The 23,186-nt window shown below is 35.4% G+C and overlaps 1 protein-coding gene across 1 annotated transcript; it reads left to right on the forward strand.

The window, feature by feature from the left end:
• The first annotated feature begins 643 nt into the window (after positions 1-643).
• LOC107006123 lies at positions 644-1,858 on the forward strand. The gene is made up of 2 exons (XM_015204758.1): positions 644-763; positions 1,286-1,858. The coding sequence occupies exons 1-2, from the start codon at positions 644-646 to the stop codon at positions 1,856-1,858; spliced, it is 693 nt and encodes a 230-aa protein (XP_015060244.1).
• The last annotated feature ends 21,328 nt before the right edge of the window (positions 1,859-23,186 follow it).

Consider the following 23,186-nt stretch of genomic DNA (forward strand, 5'->3'; position numbering starts at 1 on the left):
TGAGACGCTACGAATTATATTCCAGCTTATCAAGACTTTAGTAGATATTAGGAATATCCTATTTCCATCATTTTCCTTTGGATTCTTTGCATATATGGCATAGTGATTATGTATAGGCTAAGTCAAAATTTTCACTTTTAGATGGTTTTATATACGTGAGTCCATTTCTTCGAATATGGTATGGTCTATGAATAATAAGTATGAAGTCTAAGTATACTTCAAGTAGAATATAAAAATTTTAATTTTTCGCATTTTTTTAATGATCACATTTTATGATGAATGCTAAGGGCTTGTGTGAGTGCTCAGAGAGGACGACACTGCCGGTCACATCTGGGGATGCTCTCCGGGTGTGACATTACTTGACAAAACAACCACCGCCAGCGGATTAATACTATTATGAAGAGGATACTTATGCACTGAATGATCAGACGAGGGACGAACGCCCAACGCTCTAATCGGGACAATTGGCATCAAGGTCGGAACTACGGCAATTACAATAGAGAGGGCCAGTACGTTAGAGATGGAAATTACAACCGCGAAAACAACTTAAATAGGGGTAACTACGGTAGCAGAAATGATATAAGTGGGCCCTATGATTCTACCTCAAAATTGTGAAGTTGCTCTTAGGGATGGTGGAGGTAGTATGGCGCGAGTTGAAGATATATTGCAGAAGATGATGAGAAGGTTTGATTCTAGTGATGAGCAGGCCAAGGAATTGAGAGATAATTTGGTTACTATTGGGCAAAAGGTTGATGCACATGCGGTCTCGATTAAGTATCTTGAGTTATAAATTGCCCAATTGTCCACTACTGTGAACCCAAAACAACCGGGCAGTTTTAATTGAAATACCATTCAAAATCCTAAAAATGATGGTCATTGCATGACAGTCACTACTCGGGGAGGTAAGCAAACTATTGATACACCTATGCAATCTGTGGTAGAATATACGAAGAGAAATGATCAAGAGGTAGTGGAAACTAGTGGTGAATTGGTGGGAAAAAATGGTGAAAGAAGAAGAGGTACCCCAACAAGTGATCCCCATTCCTAGAACACCACCACCATTCCCTCAAAGATTGTTGAAGAAAATAAAGGATGGTAAATACCGGCGTTTTACACTATGTTGAAACAACATTCCGTCAATGTCCCTTTGATAGAAACTTTGGAGTAAATACCCAGTTATACCTAGTTTATGAAGGATATGGTTACAAAGAACAGACTAGTAAGTTTTGAGGATGATGACCGAATGCAGCATTATAGTGCTATTGCTACAAGGTCTCTTGTGTAGAAGAAAAAAGGTCTGAGCGCTTTGACTATTCCATGTACCATCGACTTATTATACTTTGCTAAATCACTATGTGATCTCAGTGCAAGCATAAATCTCATGCCTCTCTCCATTTATAAGAAATTGTGTTTAGGTCACTCAAAGCCCACTGAATTGTGGTTTATGATGGCCGATCGAATAGGGAAGAGGATCATTAGGATACTCCATGATGTGCTCATGAAGGTGGAGTCGTTTATATTTCCGACTGATTTTGTGATTCATAAATTTGAGGTGGATTTGGAGGTGCCTATTATCATTGGGAGGTTGTTCCTTGCTAGTGGTCCCGCCTTGGTTGCTATGGAAAAATGGCAGATGAAGTTTAGGTTAAACAATGAAGAAGCAACTTTAAACGTTTGTAGGTCCATAAAGCGCAATGGTGAGCTCAAAACGGTATCTTCTATATCCTACAGGGTTGAGAGTACGTCTGAGGTACAAATCGAGGAGTGCCTTTGTGTTGAGGCACTAGTGGCAGTGATAATGAAGTTTGAGAGTGATGGTATTGAAGAGTATGGGTATTTTGTTGCGGCACTTGAATGAGGTGAATATCGTTCAAAAACAAAGAAATTAAAGTTAGACATGAAGAATTACGAGTCTCCACCCGCGAGACTATCTATTAAGTAGGGTCCAAAACTAGAGCTTAAGTCTCTACCACCTCATCTCATATATGTATTCTTGGGAAGAGACGACACTTTTTCGGTAATCATTGCATCAGATTTGAATGTGCACCAAGTAGATTGTTTGGTAAAAGTGTTAAAGATGTTCAAACGAGCCATTAGTTGGACTATTGGGGAAATTATTGGGATCCCTCCTGGTATTTGTTCACACAAAATCAAACTCATGCTCGATCACAATCAAAGTATTGAGCATGAGAGGCGGTTGAATCCACCTATGCAAGAAGTAGTGAAGAAAGATATTACTAAGTGGTTGGATGCGGGATTCATATATCCTATTGCAGATAGTAGTTGGGTATGCCATATTGAGTGTGTGCCCAAAAAGGGGGTAATCACAGTAGTGCCCAATGAGAGGAACAAGCTTGTTCCAACGAGGCCCCTCACTGGATGAAGAGTTTGTATGGATTACCGAAAACTGAATGCGTGGACAGAGAAGGACCATTTCCCGATGCCCTTCATGGACCAGATGTTAGATAGACTCGCAGGAAACGGATGGTATTGTTTTCTTGATGGCTATTCGGGTTACAATCAAATCTCTATTACCCCGGAGGATCAAGAGAAGACCACCTTTACTTGCCCTTATGGGACGTTATCATTCAAGAGGATGCCTTTTTGGTTATGTATTGCACCGACCACTTTCCAGAGATGTATGATGTCTCTATTCTCCAATATGGAGGAGGACACTATTAAGGTGTTTATGAATGAATTTTTAGAGGTTGGCGACTCCTTTGATAGGTGTTTGAGTCACTTGGCCGAGACTCTCAAAAGAAGTGAAGATTGCAATCTAGTGCTAAATTTTGAAAACTATCACTTTATGGTGAAAGAAGGTATAGTACTGGGCCATCACATCTCGGAGAAGAGGCTAGAGTTTGATTGAGCGATTGTTAAAGTTATAGTGAGACCTCCTCCACTTATCTCTGTAAAAGGTGTGAGAAGTTTTCTGGGACATGCGGGCTTCCGCCGGAGGTTTATGAAAGATTTCTCAAAATTAGCACATCCTCCGTGCAAATTACATGAGAAGGAATGTAAATTCTATTTGGATGAATCTTCTTTGAAGGCGTTTGGAGAGTTGAAGGATAAATTTGTGACTACGCCCATAATATTTTCCCCAGATTGGAGTAAGCCATTTGAGTTGATGTGTGATGCTAGTGGGGTTGCTCTTGGTGTGGTATTGGGACAATGAAGGGATAAAATCCTTCATCCAACTACTATGCAAGTTAGGCCCTAAATGAAGAACAAAAGAAATACACTGTGAATGAACAAAAGATCCTTGATGGTTGCTACTATTGCACAAGGGACTGAAAATCAAGTTGCCGATCAGTTGTCCAGATTGAAGGATGAAGTCATGCGAGAGTGGGGTGAGAAGGCTGAAATCGATGATACCTTCCTGATGAGCATTTATTGGGCGGATCGAATGATTTGATTCGAAGATTCACCGATTTGGCATATTCTATGGCTAGTTATATAGTCCCATCAGACTTGTCCTTCAATCAGAGGAAGAAGTTCATGCATGATATGAAAAAGTTCTTTTGGAATAATCCTTACTAATATCGGACTTGTACTGATGGGCTTATTTACCGTTGCGTGTTGGAAGTGGAGATGCTAAGTGTTTTGGAGACATGCCACTCCTCACCTATGGGTGGGCATCATAGTGGTATCCGGACTGCCCACTAGATTTTGCAGTGTGGGTACTATTGGCCAAATATTCACCAAGATCCTCAGGTTTTCGCTGTCACGACCTACAAGTACACCGTAGAAGTTAAAGCATCCTTGTGTCGTCACACTGAAAATGAGACTTCAAGAAGTCTCATCGAAGCTACCCGTACAATTCATTGCATAATAAACATACTAAAATGAGTAAGAATTAAAAACTTTCTTCACACACTAAGAACTCATTTCATAATAATTACACAATCGGAAGAGTTTCATTTAAAACATTAAAACTTTATTACATCTCAAGAAACAATCTAAACATTAGAGTTTACAATACTTTGGACTTAAGTCCATGCAAAAAAATAAAATAAATACGAAGACATAAAGGAACACATGTGGATATCGTCCTCTAACCGATGAGGACTCACCAATACTTCATCTTCAATCCTTAGAAACCTATCTATCCTCCATGGCACATCAAGACTTCAAATTGCATACACTTTAGTCAAACAGGAAAAAGAAGGGGTTAGCACACACGATGCACTAATTATAGAAGTCATGCAATGACCATGAAAAAGAGATATTTAGTAAATAACATGATTTTCATGAATTTCAATTATAACATCATACTATAATCATGAGAACAACATTTTACAGCTTAGAAACACATAAGAAATCATTTAAGCAAATAGTTACATTTTTAGGAACAATTTCTAGTGAACTACTTCACTGTACAGTGAACTTCTTCATTATTACAGTGAAGTTTTTCAACTTTGCTTCAAACACCTTCTACAATATAATCCCCTCACTAAAATCTATCTTAATACTCACATAAGTAAGACAAAAAGAGACCACCCATACATCATCTCTAGGCACACCTAGATGATCCTCAAGACCACCTATCATGAGATACACAAACTTACAAATATATCAATTGCATGAACATGAGATACTCCTACCAAAGGTGATTCTAACATTCACCTGAGTAAGTTGTGAAGCGGCCACCCATAAAATACCTTACACACACGCTTAAGAGATTCTATAGACTACCTAACACATAATCATTCTCACTGAATACATTAGTGTACATATAATATGACACTCTCCCCTACAAAGGTTATCAAAAGACCTACTTAAGTAAATCAAGAATATAACGTCCATGATTGACAACTTCAAGTTTAAATAAGTAATCCTTAAAAATACCTAAGTTTGGATCATGTCCACAAAAACAACCAACTTCCCTAACTAGAGTCATTCTTAAAACTTATCTAGGTAAGATAAGAAGTGAACATTCATATGCCCCCTTCACACCTTAACTAGACAACCCTTAATCACCCTAGATAATTACTTATTCATTTAAACATACTTTCTTAACTCAAGAAATTAGTTCATTAAGAGACATTCATCATATAAAGGACATTCAAGTAATGGTCTTGGACAAAACGTAAGGACTCTCACTAACACCTTAAAATCCTATTGTGCAATGTCTAGATAGCGTCCCATACCACCACCTAAACTGCATAGAACTTCTCTAATTCTAGTAGGTATCTCATATGATGAGAATAGTAAATAAACGACATAGATCATGGTAGCAAAGCATGTAATTCAGAGTTCTAACCTACTCTGATGAGGGTGATTTACTTGCCATTGGTAGAACTTAGACACATACCATGTAGGCACATTGTTAAGGAATATGAAGGGCATGCTTTATAATCTAATCTCATTCTTTAACTATAATTACTTACTTTCCTATACCCACTCGGTGCTAGACTTCGTTCTCATACAGTAATTTACACTTAAGGTTCACATAAAAGGGTTCCATATCAAGCTCATAACTTAATTGCATTTACCCAACCAAAGAAAGGTCCACTAGGGCTACCTCACAATGGAGAAATTAAGCTCATTATGACTTTCCTAAGGATCAATATGATGCCGTTCCATCCAATTAACCTTATGTCTATCATTCCTTTACTTGAAGGATACCATTATGATTTTTGACTACAACATTCATAACCTTACCACTAGGTTCAAGGTTTCACCTAAAAGACCAACTTAAAATCAATCAAGGTAACATGTAATTCATACATTCAAGACTAAGAGGCATTAGCATTCTAAATCAAGAAATCTTATATTCATATTCATACATGCATCAACTAAGGGACACAAGTCAACCAAGACAAGAAACAACATACTTCACTTCAACACATATTACATGTCATTCTGAATTCCTTTAGGAAAACCCATTATCATCATTAACTCATCCTTTACACTACCGTATCATCATCAATATAACCATTAGAGACTCATATATTAAGGTAGGAAGAAACATGTATCAACCCTAATACTACACATACAAGCATATAGTCATAGTCTACATGATCTCCTAACATACATAGAATTAACACATACATTCACATTACTTCACATATATATAGATATGCTCTTATTTAACATAATATAAACTACAGAAATCATCATCACACTTCAAATAGTTCCAACAAGGACATGATCATCATATTGCATAAAGAAATAACGACAAGGCCACATTAATTCACATAGTACTACCACCATAAGTAGACCATACAAATCACAACATAAGTGAAGTCTAATTAACATAAAAATAAAATGAAATTACGGTAGAATACCCCCACTCAATTACAAGCATTAATAGAAAAAAAATATTATCGAATACAAACATACTAAATATAAGGGGTGACACAAGCGTCAATTAAAAATGGGGGTTTAGCAATCTATACTTTATAGCTAAAAACAGTAAAAATAATAAGAGAGACTAATTGGAGAAAGGATTCTTGGGATGTTATATAAATATAGGATAGACTAAACTATTGGACACAGGCTTTGTACAATTAATTTATTGAAAATATGTGACTAGGATAAATTATAGTTGGGTATATTCTCTCATGAGGAACTTACCCCGAATCAAATGGGTTCTTTTCATACACCCATTTGTCGCATTAAGCACATATTTCGCCTTAACCAACTCATTCTCTAGATATATGGTGAAAAAGTACATGGATTCAATCTCTCAAGTTGAAACTCATGTCAAACTAATACCATCGACAATAAACTAAGTATTCTTGTTTTTACGACCTCTCTCTCCAGCATGCCAAAAACATAGAGGTGAAATTGTATTTAACCTAAAAAAACATTAACTTCGTACACAACTATGAAGCGAAATCATAGTTAAACAACACATACATCATCGACAAGCAAAACCCAACTGTTAATCTATCCCATATTCACAAAATTATACCCCATGAGTAGGGGTTTTTAGCTAGAATTTAAAAAAACAAGGAAAATATGCAAAAATGAGTTGCATTCACATGACTATATGTAGTTTCGTCTTGATAAAAATAAAAAGTGAAGAATCCGAGAGACCCAACCCATATTCTTAGCGATGATACCCTTTGAATCTTCAACTTTGTCAAAACGCTCTTCAAACAATGCACTCAAACCATAAAAAATTTTAAAACTAAAAAATCCTCTAATTATTTGATCCAATCATAAGAACTTTACTGCTATGTTAAAAATGCTAATTAGTATATATATAGTTTTCAAAAAAATGTACTATAAAGAATCACACAACAGAGTTAGTCGGGATAGCTTATCAACTAGCGATTCGCCCTTTAGTGGTTTCATTGTTGTCTGTGCCGACCTATAACATATATGTCATTTAAATCATTGTGAGACATGTACTACTTCACGGAATTGCTATAAGACACTTTGAATGATCTTTTTCTTTGCTGATTTGATTCTTTCCTTCAGATATCTTCGTACTAGAACAAAATGTGAGGTTTGGATCTTTTGGAAACACGCAAATGGGTTCGGTGATCCTCAAATCATCATTTATTCATTCTTTCTCTTGATTTTGTTCCTTTTTTTCTATATAGTGCGCATGCCTTGTTTCTAATTTCAAAATACCTGAAACTTATGGTTTTAATCAATTTTAGACAAAACGTGCATTTCAGGATACTAAACATATCAAAACAGATCCCTTAAATGAGTCCAAATTGTTGACTCATCATCACCCCAACTTAAACTTTTGCTTCTCCTTAAGTAAAAATTAAGTTCAGTATTTCAAAAAGGATATCCCAAACAATGCTACAGAAGTATCAATAATGAATGCACATAAAACTCAACATACTCATGCAAGGATCAAATGAGCATTCAAAGAATAAAGTTGTGACACATCATTATCAAAGATTTTCCAGCTCACAATAGTTGCTTCAAATACAAGTTCAGTCTTAACCAAAGTGACCAAATGAACTCACATTTAGAATTATTCCATATTCACACACTATGGTACACAATTTAAAGCTTTAGAATAGATTTCATTGCTCACACCCACAAAGATTAACAGAATGCATGAATTAACCTATAGGTTTGCCCGTATTTTCCAATCAACTTTTGTTTCAGCTCACTCAAGATCAAAATATATATTTAGGATTGTAAATGCTTTGAATTCATAATTATGGTCATTTAGTCTTAGTCAATTTTATCCATATGAGATATGGTGCTCATAGCACATCATATTTCCTTCCTTACTCATTTTCTTTTATGCTCCTTCGTCATCTAGTTATTCACTTTCCATGGTTGTTCGGAAAACCTCATTTCTCTTTCTATTTACAAAACTTTATTCCAAGACTTTCTCTATTTCTCTTTTCCTATTTCTCTCTCCTTTTTATATGGAGGGGTTCCATTTTTCTCAACACCATGGGTTAATTGAGACTATTTTTGCATTCTAATACAAAAGACATTAGTTGTCTATTCAATCAACCACAAATAAAGAGGACTATGGCTAGAGGATTAAGAAAGGTAATATTTTCTACATGTTTCATCAAAAGAAAGGTCAGGTTCAAGGGGTATTAAAACACCATTCCCACACTCACAAGATAAGCCAAAAAATAGGTTTATGTCAAATTGGTTCACCATCTTACAACGGTGCCTAAGATCATAGTATGAATTCACATCACGTAGTCGATCTGACAAACGGGGAAATTCTAGGTATCACCATCAATGGTTTACAGTAAGGTCACCACACAAGTCATTTTCACTAAAGTAGAAAGATACTCTATACTTTTGCAGGGGTACAATGTTTATTGCAAGAAACTAAATTTAGAAATCGGCTAATCACAACGAGATTCAACGAGAACGCATATTGTCTATGGAACTTCATTTGGCCTCGTTGTAGCCTTACATTAGTGTTTGTTCGATTGTAAGAAATATTTAAGTCATCAATATTGATAAAATCGGGACTCAAATCTTCTTAATGACATCCATAATCAAGTACATGAAAGAGGTGGTAGAAAGAATTTTTTTTCAAACGAGTCAAAGTAGTTGCAATTTAAACAAAAAGTGGAGCCATAATATTACACATCTGACAAAATCAATATAAAACACAATTTAAGGCATAACAACACAAATATATATAGAAAACACTAGTTATCTATCATTAAACAAAAGGTGAGCCTCAATCAAGAACGAACGAAAAGCAATTTGTCGTCAAATGAAAATAATTAAATTATCCAGAATGTAAGCTAAAGAAAGATAGTGAGCGAGGTAAGGAAATAATATGTCTATGTAGTGTCTCCATCAATTGGCACCTCAGTGCCATGTGTAGTGCTCTTAGATGGGCATCAATGCCTAGAGTAACCTCAAAAGTGACTTCTCTAGTAGTGATAGCAATAGGTGCCTTTGCGAGGGAATGACTACACCACAATGTATATCATTATTTCCTCAGTCGTAGTCAGATCCTTATCCATAGCTTCCTCGGTCTCCTCAAACATCTCTTCATCAATTTCTACTTCTAAGTCATGTTCGGCTGCCTTCTTTGGTCTATCCTCAGGTTTGGTGGTAGTCTAAGGCATTTTGGGCACATGTAGAATCTCCACTGTTCCAAAGACAATGTATATATTGGTGGACTTCAAATAGTCAACATCTTTTCTTCTCTCTTCAATGGCAACTTTTTAAGACATCACCTCTTTTATGGCCTCTTTATTGTGCTCACACACCTCGATATTGACTGCTAGGGTATTAATGGTAATGTTTGAAGGTTTCACTGCATCAACTTAGGTAGTCAGAATCATGCCTGCGATAGAGGCCTCTAGACTGGCAGTCCGATGATCAACAAAAATAGCCAGTTATCACATCCCAAGAAGGGAAGCAAGGGTGAGTTGCGACTAGTACATAGTAGCAACAAAATAGGTCGGGAGACGGTGAAAGAGTAGAACAAATTGGAATGTCAGCAGTAGTGCCAGTTAATACAGATGTACCTAAAGGCCTTGGGCAAGAGTGTGCAATGATGTCTCTACAAGTATGGATCTAGTCGCTACAACTTCTTTTTTCCTCTTCTCTTCCTGATCATTTAGATACTCCTCTTAAATATTCTAGATATCGGTGGATGAGGTGGGAATAACATCCATATAGTTCTTTGCATCTCTAGGTACCCCATCTTTTTTGAATAGCTAAGTGATCAATATTAACAAACGGAAAGAGTTTCGTCTCTACTTTGCATGCGAATGGATCTCTAAAAAAAGATCATCCAAAAATTAATGCTAGTTTTCTCAATGATGCACCCTATACATGTTGCTGTAGAAAAGCAAAGGATCGATTCATGGGCATGATTGTGTGGTTTATAAACCATAAGGAGTATGTGGAATCTACGTTAAGATATTTGTTTTCAATTGGAGCTCCATCCTTTAACCACTTCAGATTATAATCTGAGATTAGCAGGGCTTAAAAACATGTCATAATATGCAGTTCTCTGTTTTGATCAAGGTCTGGCAGTGATCTATGATCGTAGTGTTCCTTCCCAAGACTTTGTTGATAGCAACACTGTCACAATCTACCTTCTTTCCTCTGACAATAATATAGTCAATAGCTTTAAAAGATGCTAGTAGCCTCTTCCTATGAGGTACCAATGCACTATAAAACTCTTTTATCTAGTTTTGAACATATAAACCACGGGGTTTTATGAAGATTTTGAACTTGTTGTTCTTCGAGAAAACCATTATCTCTATGCACCTATCAATAATGCTATATATATGGGCTAATAATCTTCCTCAAGTGTTGGTTTTAGCCCCTCAGCCTTAAATATTCTATTTTACTTTGTCGGAGGACCTCTTACTGGAGGTGACAACACTATTGGCTTCCCTTGTACTAGAAGACTAGTAGTGGTAGATTGATAATTTTTTATAATGGATAGATCATTTAGCTTTTTAGTTTGCTGCTCAGCACTGTGTGCTATTGAGAGATCATCCCTATGAAAACTTAAAATGTCAGTTTAAGTTTTGTAAGGGTCATTTTTGTATAAGCCATCAATGCCTATGCTTGCGTCTCATAAGTCAAGAGTCTTGTAATTGCCTATACCCTTCCCATAAATTTTTGAAAGGTTGAAAACTCTTCTTCTCGATGAAACAACATTCTCATTTATTATAATCCATCTTGTTTTCCATTGGGGTGACGATCTTCTTCCTGAAAATTTTGATTTAGCCATATATTCAAACTATATGGAGAAATTAGGATAAAATCAATCAAACACTCCGAAAATCTATTACAAACTAACTCCTCGATACTCTTTGGCGAGCTATATTGGGCTCACCAAAGGGAGTATCTTAAGATATATAGCTAGTTTATGATGGAAAGACCTTTCGGTGAATAAACGATGAATTAGGTATGGTTCACCGAAAGTTATAGTTCACAAAGGGTACATGAGTGTAAACAAAGGGTGATGAGTGTATTATTGTTGAGTCGCCGAGTACTTTAGGTGACTAAAGGATTCTCACCAAAAGTTATACAAACCAATAACACATAGAGTATGAAATTAAATGTAATATAGGATTACTAGGGGAATCACCGAGTAGTTTGGTGAGCTTGATCTTGATCGCCTAGTGGCTGAACTTGTCTATCTCCAACCTGTCTTCTCGATTTAAACCCCGCAACCCCTCAAAACAATATAAAATCATGAAATAGTAATATTTGGATTAGGCACATAGCACCCATCACCAGAAAATACACAGAGTTCTCATGTTTTAGCAAGAGTTTTCCATTAGACGACAATTTAACTTAAGAAAGATGTCACCCACTCTATCCTAACAAATATATGTCATTTAGCACAAACATGAGCTACTTCGACTTCAACTGATCCATCTTACTAACAAGAAGATAACCCAATAAAATATAATTCCCTTAATCAGGCATAATGAGCATTTGATAATCAAAGCAATATAGAAGAGATTTTCCACTTAACATCGGCATTAAGACAATATATTCCTATTATATATTCCTAAAACACTTCAACATACTAAAATTATAGCAAAATAATACACAAATTTTTAATGTAAGTTATAGATTTAAAAACCAACCATATATGCCGATAAAAATGCGATTGAAAAGCTAGACGGTAATGTAATCCAACTCCGAGCACAAATCAACTACCAAAATACTTATAAAAGGCAAAAATAAGGACATATACTACCTTTGTGTGAGTTTGTGATGTTGAATTGTGAGGAAAATAGAAGAATTTCAAATTCTGAGACTTTTGACAATTGTAAATCGCATGTTCACATACATTTTGTGATGGTAGTCTCTGTCGCTGAATGATTCAATGATTTATAGATATATCACTTACCTTACTATGTTTTACAAGACCTCTTTGATGTTGATGTCTGAATGGAGGACAATAGGGAGATGGCAAATCATCTTCGCGATTCGCAAACTGAATTTCCAACTCCCTAATATGTACTTTCAACACTTCTCTCATCTTAAAATATATAATCAACAAACAATTATTCTATCATATTATTTGAAAGAGATGATGGGTTGGGTTGACTCCCAAGAAGTGCCTTATTTATAATCGGGGTACATCTTTCCTTTTTAATCTTTATATGTGGTGTGGAGATATGACATCATATGACCCATTTATATCTCTAGTACTTGTATTTATATTAATTGGGAAGAAATTATCTCATTTATCTTTGAGACACTTTTTCTTATCGTATTCAACACCTTTTCATGACCCTCAACAATTTGGAGAATGAGTGAGAGTGTCTCAGCTTGTTTTCCACCCTTATGAGGCGAGGTATCCCGGTATTTGTCTTTATTTGTTGTTCCAAATTCCATGATTTTTCTGGTCACTAGATCCAGCTAGATCAACAGTGTGGTAAAAATGTGATTTTTCTAAGTCGCATCATTATGTCTAGCCAAATTATCGATGCGCTGTGTTGCTATAACATAGGGAAGTAGTTAAATATCTCATGGGAATAGTTGGTGAGTCATTCTTGTTTTCCAGACCAAGACTTCTATAGAAGTAGTCCAATATCACATTTTTAACATTCCATGAGTTTGATGGTGAATAAAAATTTCTTTAACACCATATAGCCAAGAGTTTAGTCTATCTCGTATTCGTATGTCATCGCAAGAAATTCGTCTCCCATTAGTTTATCTTATTATTTTTACTTTTGTTAGCAATAAATTTAGATTTCTAAATCCCCCATTGTTAATTGAAGCTTGAGATACCCCTTAGATTTAATTTACTCTTGCAAGTTGAGTGTGTGAAAAAGGACTAAGGTTCACTCTCCCGAGCTGAACTTCAGGTCGACCCATAAACTAATTTTTATTGTTTTTATGACCTCTCTCTAAAGAATGAAGAAAACACAGAGCTGAAATTATATCTGCAACTTCAAACCCAATAATTTCATACAAAACTACTAAGAGAATGTCACGACTGGAATCTATACCCTAGACGAGACCGTCGTCGTTGACCTCACAGAGGTCAGAGACAAACCTACTTACGTCATTCTTACTTTACATAGGTTAATTTTACAAGAAAATTTTAAACTTTTTGTTTCTTAACATATTTATAAAAACATTCTCATTAATACGTAATTGTTCACCATCAATCATCTAAAATTATGCGATAAGCAATTGAAAGAAATAGTTCAATTCCTATTAAGTGTATAATTGCCAAAATGGCACCAATACAAAGTCCGAATAAAAAAACAAGAAAGAAACTATAGTGGAACATGCTCCTCTATCTCACCTCTAAAACTAAGCTAGAATATAAAACAACAGCATTCGCGAAAGCATGAGTACCTACCAATTCCGGATGACTGCAGCGATGATCCGGTATCTCTATCGTCCACTTGTTCGTGCACCTAAAATAGTAGAGTTTGCATAGGGTTAGAACACACTTGTACTAAGTATGGGTATATTCAAGAACACACCAAGGACATGCATGAGAAATAATATCTCTTTCCTAACAACATAATTTTTGGAAGTCAAGTCAGTGGACTTGCCAAATATAGATTAGGAATGTTCCCAAATTTGAATCAGGAATGTCAATGAGCTCCCCAAATTTGGAGTAGGAAAGTCAGTGACCTTTCAAGATTTGGAATAGGAAAGTTATGACATGAGAAAAGCATATATCATCATACGTTTCACATTTGCACACAGCACATAAAATTTGAGCATCATGAAATCCAGTGTCATGAAACCCCACACCGAAAAAAGGTGGAATCACCGAACAAAGTGACCCAAAACATGCTAGCGTACGTGGGAACTGAACTCTGCCAGATCCCTATATTGGCCGTATAGGTTTTAAGACTAGGATATATAAGGAGACCCATACCCGGCATGCCGGACAGTCTCATCTCATGAGAGTTACGTGAACCTCCTCACTTCCCGAAAGAAGTCATCACTACTCATATCTAGTTTATCGGTGCTCAGTATGAAGCTCCATTTCATTCAACTAATACATCACGGAAGTTGGCTTCTAGTATGGGGACATCATACCTCATTAGATGATTTTTCATCTCTTCATTTGTATTTAGTGTGTTAAGCTCAATATCTCCATTAGAGTGTTCATAGAGATTGGTCTCTTCATTAACTTACACTCTCATAGGTGAGTACGTTTTGGTAACATTTACTTAGGCTCATTTTATATTGTTCTCATATTTTACATTAGCCTCATATCATGTTCTCACCACATTCATTAACATTAGCACATTTTCTCTTCATAATTACTCACCCTTGTTTAAACGAATGTTCATTTCATCATAAGTCCATGCACATGACTATTTGTCTGTTTCACACTTTTACTTGACCCTTCTAGGGTTCCATCATTTCATTACATAGTAATCATTTCATCGTATGCCAATGCACTTTGCCATTCAATGCGTTTTACACTTGTACTTAACCCTTCTAGGGGTACATTATTTTATTACGTACATCTTAGGTTCACTCCTTTTAAACGTATGCTAGACTTATGAGTCTATACACTCAAGCCATGAGGCTTCATTCATAGTTCGTTAAGTGATTTATATATTCCTAAGATTATGTAGTACAAGACTTATGTATCTTGTATATATACCATGATCTTGATTTTGATTTTAGTAGGTGGCGTTGTTCTTGGATATTTTGTTCACGTATGACTTATGTATCAATACGGAAGTTTTGGCAAGGAAACCCAAGTTCGAATCACTTGGATAGTATTTACAATTTTCATTGATTTTATTTTTAATCACCATGACATTGGGAATCTAGATTGAACCCCAACATCAACATTGTATCTTTAATTTTCTACTTGGTTTTCCACTTATTTTGGCCGAAGGGTTGTCGGTTCAAATTCCCACAACCCCTTTTCATTTTTCATTAACATCTCATTTCCCTTTTTCTCCCAAACCAAGAGGTTGTGAGATCAAACCCCCACACCACTTTCATTTTGTTCTTTATTATTATTTTTTCACTGGGCATTGAGAAGTTGTGGGTTCGAACCTCCACAGCTTAATTATTTAAAATTTTAATTAAAACTTCCTAGACTAGGGGTTTGGTAGTGAGGTTATGAAATCGAGCCCCCACAACCTCACCTCATTTTTCTTTTTTAATTCGCCTTCTCCTTTCCATCCTTGAGGTCGTGGGTTCGATACCCACGCGTCACATTTTCCTTTATTTTTTCTCTTCTTTCACTCGCTGCCAGGAGGTGGTGGGTTCGATTGCCATGCCTCCCATTTATATATTAAATTATTTGTTCTCTCCTTACCAAGCCAGTAGCCGACTTCGATTCCTCGCAGCCCCATTTTCATTTGTTTTCGCGAATCACTGTAGCCACCCGGGTTCGATTCCCCCCTTAAGCCATTTTCCCCCCTTTGCGTTTTTAGCATCCTTCATATGTGAGGTCTTGGCTTCAATCCCCTTTGACCTCACCTATTTAATTTTCATTTTAAAAAGCCAGATACTTAGCCTTATTTTTAACCGAAACTAGAGTACTCCAAGCTTGAAGTATAATCCCAACTTTAGCTTCCTTTCATCACCTTTTCATGTTAGTTTCCTTGGGGCATTTAACAAAACATCTAGTGTTATTTTAGGTGTAGTTTGGTAGTTACATTAGTCAAGCCTTTTCACTAAAAGTTAGTAAACTCACACCCCATATAAACATCACATTGTGGACAACTTTAGCACATAAAAAAGGATTAACATGCCATTACACATCTCCAAAAGTGACTAACTTGAGTACCACATGTTGCACACACACATCACTTTTTCACATGATTTCGAACAACATAATTAATATTCACAAAATTTAGAACATGAATACTTAAATATAAACATCACGAATATGCATTTCATCCCTACTTTGTACCATCAATCATACCCATCCTATGATTCAATGGGATCTAGTGACAGGGACATGCAACGGGGAAAAATCCTAGTTTTCGGAATAAATATCTTGAATCTTAAGGGGTCTTTTGGGAAAAGGACCAAGAGAGAAGAAACCCGTACCTTAGTTGATGTTCAAATGTTTCACTTGCTGCTAAAAACCCTCTCCAAAATCAGTCCAAGCTTCCTCAACGTCCACACCACTCGACGGACAACTTCTCTTTGCCTTAACGTTTTTTTTGTTACTTTATTTTTCTTAAAATTTCATGTGAGTTTTTCATGTGTGAAGAACTCTCAATATAATTTCTGTTCATCTAGTTGTTTAGGCAGAGAAAAATGTGAAAGAGATGGTTAAACGTGAGAGAGAGATCATGAGAGAGTGATACCTGTGAAGGTTTTTAGGCTTAGATAATGACATAGTCAATTTAGGACTCTCCTTTATACTTTAATAATTAATAATAAAAATGCCATTTTCCTTTTTCTTAAACAGCTAATAAATATTAATTAATTAAATTAATTTACCAATTTAAATATAAACAATTTCAATCATTTCTTACACCTAGGTTCGAACCCAGGTGGAGCAAGACTTCACTTCAAGAGCTCAATTTTGGCTCTCTTTCCCAAAATTACCCCTCCATCTTATTAAATAATTAATTATTTATATATTTAGGATTATTACAGTATTACCCTTAGTCTGGTAAAATACCATTATTCCTCTAGACCCTCCAAACATAAGATTTTCTCCTTTTTATGTCTGGTAAAGACTCCTTCGATTAAATCTGCATTTTCGAGAGCCCTATATGGTTTTTTCCAACCTCTCCAAGATCAAATAACTCCCCAACTTAGTTGGATTAGCCGTAGTAAGGGTTCTGAGGTCTGGTTCTACGCGTATCAATCCTTTCGAACTAATCGCAAGAATTCTTGACATTAACTTATTCATTTTTAGGGTTGTTACAGATAAATCCCACGTAAAAAACAAATACATCATCAACATGAAATATCAAAAAGATGATCTAACCCACATTTAAAGAATCACACACCTAAGATTAGGGGTTTTAGATTGACATAAAGAAAAGAAAGAAAAGATACAAAATGAGTTGGCATTGAAAAGGGTATAAAGATTTTAGTCTTGATACAAGAAAAAAATGAGGAATCGTAGAGACCCAAGCCCAAATTATTTGAGATGAAACCGTTTGAATTTTCAAATTTTTCAAAATTCTCTTTTAACTTGGAACTTAATAACTTAAAATTGTTTAAGACTCAAAAATGATCTAAATATTCCATACATTCATACATACTTGATTACTAAGTAAAGAATACTAATGATTATTTAACAACTACAAACCATTATGCTACAAAGGACCACTTGGTGTAGTTAGTTGGGATCGCTGATGAACTCGACAATCCACGCTTTTGTAGCTTCATTGTAATCTTGTGCTGGCCTAAACCATCTTGACGTTTTGGATCATTGAGCGACATAGTACGTCCTTGCGAAGTACTCGGTGACATGTCGAATGCTCATTTTCTCAGCCAATTTGACCTTATCCTTAAGGCCACATCTCCTAGAACTAAAGGCAAGGATTGTTATTTTTTGTGACATGCCAAATAGGTTCGACGATCCTTAAATCTTCATTTTTTCATTTTTAGCTGTTTTTTCCTTTTTCCTATATAGTGTCCACACCTTGTATCCAATTTCGAAATTCCAGAAACCAAGGTTTTATATATTTTAAAGACAAAATATATATTTGAGGACACTAAACCTTTCGAAATAGAGTCCTAAATACATCCATATCGTGGACTCATAAATTTTCCCTAATTTTAATTTCTTCATCCTACTGAGCATGAGTTATGGCCTATAGATATTAACTTCCTCAAGTAACATGACATTTCTACACATTGTTTTAAGAAGATCGGATACCCCATGCATGAATTAATTCATTTGAGAGAATGAATTAGCAACAATGTGAGGGGAATATGTTGAGAGTTGGGTAAACTTGAGTCCATACTCTTGACCGTCATAGAATCCTCTCTCAAATTCATAAACTCTTAAGCTTGGGTAGACCCTTTCAAAAATGGTTTCACTAAAGCAATAGAAGTTGTAGGTACTGCATTTGTACCCTTGTTCTCTTTTAATTGAGTGTACAAGATATGAGCAACATCCTTAAGCTTAGATTAACACAACTCGACCCGATCATTCCCAGTAACCTCAGTTAATACAAAGATCTTCTTGACCTCATCAATGAAGTTTTTGGGATCTTCACAAGTCTGGGATCCTAAAATCTCAAGCAGGTTTATATTAATAAAATCACAAATTCTAGTTGAAGCTGACCCAACTTTAGTATTCGATTGAATTTGAGCTTGTTGGTAATTCTGGTTGGTCACACTCCGAGCCAACAACTGGACATCATTCAAAAATTCAACATTTGAAACTTCGTAATCGCAGAATGGAGGAGATACGTTAGCATTCTTTGCATTTGCAATCCTAGTATTAGCTCTACAAGGAGGCATGATCTATATCGTAGAACGACGAGTAAGAAAAAGTTAATTAGATAACACCTTATGCATGATAAGAGTAACAAGTAAATTATTGTTTTCCTAAAAATATTTGTAGCCTCCCTCGAATTATATGTGGTACACTTTATACCCATGAAATATACTCTAGATAGTGCTACTTTTAAGACATCCTAGGATTCTTAAACCTATTATTATGATACCAAGTATGTCATACCTTAAGTCTATCCCCAGGACGTGCACACTTGACGTAGGATCACAAGTGACCCCAAGCTAACCCTAGCATATCATAAGCTTACTTAAATAAACTGAAGTGAGATAATTCATAACAGAACCGTAAAACATTATGTAAGCTGAAATAATGGGAACACCAACATACTAGATCTGAATATATGAAAACACAGAGTTTGAATTACAATAAAAAAGCCAAACTCTAAAACTAAAGTTGAAACTAACTAAGTCTGAAAGTAGAAACTAAACTTACTAGAAATACTGGAACATGCCCCAAAAAGATATAGAAAAACTAGAAGCAAGCATGATAATCATGTCACTAGTCCTCAAAGAATGAGGACTAACCACTAGTGCTGCTGAACTGAAAATAGGGAAAGGATCTTTCTATCATCTATCTACCTAAGACCTTAACCTACATCATGAGAATATTACCACAGAGTACGCTTTAATATTTAAAAGGTACTTATCATGAGTGATAAAGTAAAACTAAAAAATAATGTAGACGAATCAAAGCATCTAAGCAATAACATGATCTGAACATAATAAGGATACTAAAAGTTCTCTCTATAACAAAACTAAATGCAATGACAATGTTTATAAAATGTTGAGACTAAATACTGAACTATAATGACAACATGGTCAATGCAATAAAATCTAACTGAACTATAAGAGAGATTCTAATAACCAACATAAAACCACATGATATAAATATGGGGTTCAATGTATATGCCCCATCGAGAGGACCCAATAAACCTTGTAATAGGGGTATGAGGCATGCTGGCGTGATTACTAAAAAAATTGCCCAGAGGGGACTTACATCCTACGAGGAATGTATATAACTTGGGGTTTACTGACCCTAGTCCACTCGGTATTAAGCTTCACACTGGATTAAACAATTAACATGTTATTATAGAAGTGTGGTAACACTATCTAGATCAAACATGTCATGCAAACTGAGAATGCAACGTGAATATAGTGATAATAATGCATTCAAAAGCTGAGGCATTTGCATATGTAACTGAATTGACTTACATAACTTGTGTAATTCATGAACCAAAAGAACTAGATCCTAGGGTTTTAAGTTTATGTAGGAAATTGGGCAATAATGATAATCTATTCATGATAATACTATTGGGATCATTCTAAAAGCTAAAACACAAAAATTCTAACATTTAGCTAACCCTTGTTCTAGATAATCATTAAGGTAATCAAGATTCTTATTGAAAACTAGGAATCTAATGAGTGAAAGAATCTCACTAGTGAAATCCAAATACCTGGTGAAAATTTCCATGGAGAAATCTTTCCATTTCAAGGATGGAACCGGATGAAACTTGTTGCATACTTGAACTAGGGTTCGGTCTCCTCTTCCTTCTATGTACGCTCTAAGATTCTAATTTTGCAGAATGATTTTAGTTAGGTAACTTGTATTATGTATCTAGGCTAAAACAAAAAATTTCCACTTCGTTTAGGGGTTAAATGAAGCACTATAGAGGTAAAACAAATAAGGAAAAGACCAAAACACCCTTAACTTCAATGTTGTAGTGGTGACCTGTGAAATGGACCGATGGAGCTTTGATCGAGTGACTGTTCGTACTGGTCAACCCGTCAGTAGCGACTAAGGCGCTGAGTTGGGGTGTTGGTCCACTAACACAGGCCATGGTCTGTGATATTACCTATGAACCATCGGTTCGGCCATGTGTCAGCACTTCAAAAAATTTCTTGGTTTTTTTTGGGAAAGGTCGAAGATGCGAACCATGGACCACCCGCAAGGTTCATTCGTTACCTTACGGCTCATGGGTTGAAATTATGCGTTGCATTGAATCTTTAGGAAATCTAAATTGAGGTCTAACTTAAGATACGAGGTTGTACATATAATCCGTATGGGGCATGTAGTTTTAGGATTTTGAGGGTACAGTCAATACTAGTCCACCCGGTGGGTAAGTCTACTCCCAACTTAATATGTATATTACACAAATGCAACTAATAATATAAATATCTCAAAATACTAATCTGCTTATGGAAAATGCAAATTTTTTATATTTATAATGTGATATTCGAAACCCGAAGCTTGATTATCTATTTAACTTATCAATCAAGTATAATTAAAGAACCAGGAGAATCTACAAAAACTAGGGTTCTCTATTTTATCCAAGTAACTAAGAAAACTTTCCAAGAAAAAATATTATTTCGACTTAGGATATTACGACAATGAAATTACCGTAAATATCAAAGGTTTCAGAAATCCTAGGTCTAGACATGTTATAAAGAATAAAGTGGGTTACTAAATTCTAGGAACCTAGTGAATAAAATGAACCAACTAGTTAAATCCAACAAACCTGGTCACAAAATCTGCAAAGAAATTCTTTTATTTCGTTGTTGACACTTAAAGCAAACCTTCTGATTCTTCATGGGAAATATCCACCTCTTTTTCCTCTTTTTTTACTTTAAGTATGGATGATTTTAGGTAAATGAGGGTTCTAGGTGTGTCTGACTAAGTTATTTGGATTGAACTGAGTAAAAGGACATAGTTTAGGCGTCAAATGTATAGTTTACAAGACCAACGCATACCGTTAAATACCAAAATGACATACTTAAAACAGACGAGTTCCACCTAATTCAAGACTAACAGGTTGTCGGTAGAAGTCGTAGTTCAAGCTATGCCCGATTGGGCTTCACTAAAAAAAGAATAAAATTTTACTAGGGAACGGGATTTTCGAAAACTCAGTGGTGGTGGAAAGATGATTTAATTATCTTTCATGCAAAAGTTCATCGGCATCCCAATATATTTTGTGCTAACATATGACCATTTGAAGTTGACCAAACAACCAAATTCCTCCAATTTGTTTCTAACCCTCACCAACGGTCAATAGGTCCAACCACAGACCGTACAGGTTTACTCTGAATGGGATCTGAGACAATAAAACATTGGACCTTAGTGATGGTGCCTCACTTATGCTCTATGGTTCTACCTACGGTCCATGGTTGGCTTCGTTTGTATTGGAAATAGATTTTTGAAACTAGGATTTTCATTAATTTGAGATATGAGATGTTACAAAGAAACACTAGTGTGTAGGGTAAATCATTGGTTAGTCCACGGTCAGTAGGTAGTAGGTCGTGTATCACTATTAGCAGTTTAATTACAGGGGTAGTTGTGTTTTTTTCTAAATAATTAGTTCCTATACTACTTTGTTTTACCCTTACTTAAGATCCCTATAAAAGCTTTTTAAATCCTCAAATAACCCATTTACTTCATTCCTCCATATTCATAAAACAAATTCAAATCTCCTCTCTAAATATTTCCCTCTCTTGAAACATAAAGTAGAAGAAGATTCATCCTAGTGTTTCCAGTCAAGGTCTCAGTTCCTCCATTGAAGGTTATATAGAAGAATCAAGATATGATAGTTTCCATTCATAGAGTTCCCAAATTCCTCTATTTCAAAAGTTGGATTTCCCCAATTGAGTTAGGATTTACATCAATTATCATGAATTCCTTTCATTCTTGATTAAAATTATTGAATTATGATCTCTTATACATGTATTTATTAAATAAAATGATTTTATGATGATTTCCCATGAACCCATGTAATCTCCAATTTTTCAAGTTATCTATCATATTATGTGGTAGTTTGATCTTCAAGGAAGAGTTTTATGAAACTAAGCATGTATTGAAAGCTATATGTATATATGATTAAATTCATATTAAACCCATGTTTTCTAAGAGATGATGATTGAAAGTTTTTTTAAAACATGAAGAAGTGAAATATGGACCTATGCATGTTTATAAAATCTATGCAATTGTTTAAAGGGTACTTTGTGGGTAAAATACCAATGATGCTGTTCTTTTGAGAAATGATATTCACAAAAACACATATTGGCATGATGTGAAAGGTTTTCTCACATATAAAGGATTCTTTGGTTGGAAGTTTTTCTCATCTAATTGAAGGAAATACAAGAGCTATATTAATGAAACTAGCTTGGTTTGGTTGTACAAGGGAACCTTTTCATGCTTTATGAAGTCAAGTATGAAGTTACTATTCCGTGCGATTTTTTCTTTACGTTGAGTGGATATTGATGATGGGATTAAAACTCTATCGTTAGTAGGCATAGGGTTTCAAGAATCGATC

This window comes from Solanum pennellii, chromosome 12 (assembly GCF_001406875.1).
Source record: "Solanum pennellii chromosome 12, SPENNV200".
Taxonomy (NCBI): Eukaryota; Viridiplantae; Streptophyta; class Magnoliopsida; order Solanales; family Solanaceae; genus Solanum; species Solanum pennellii.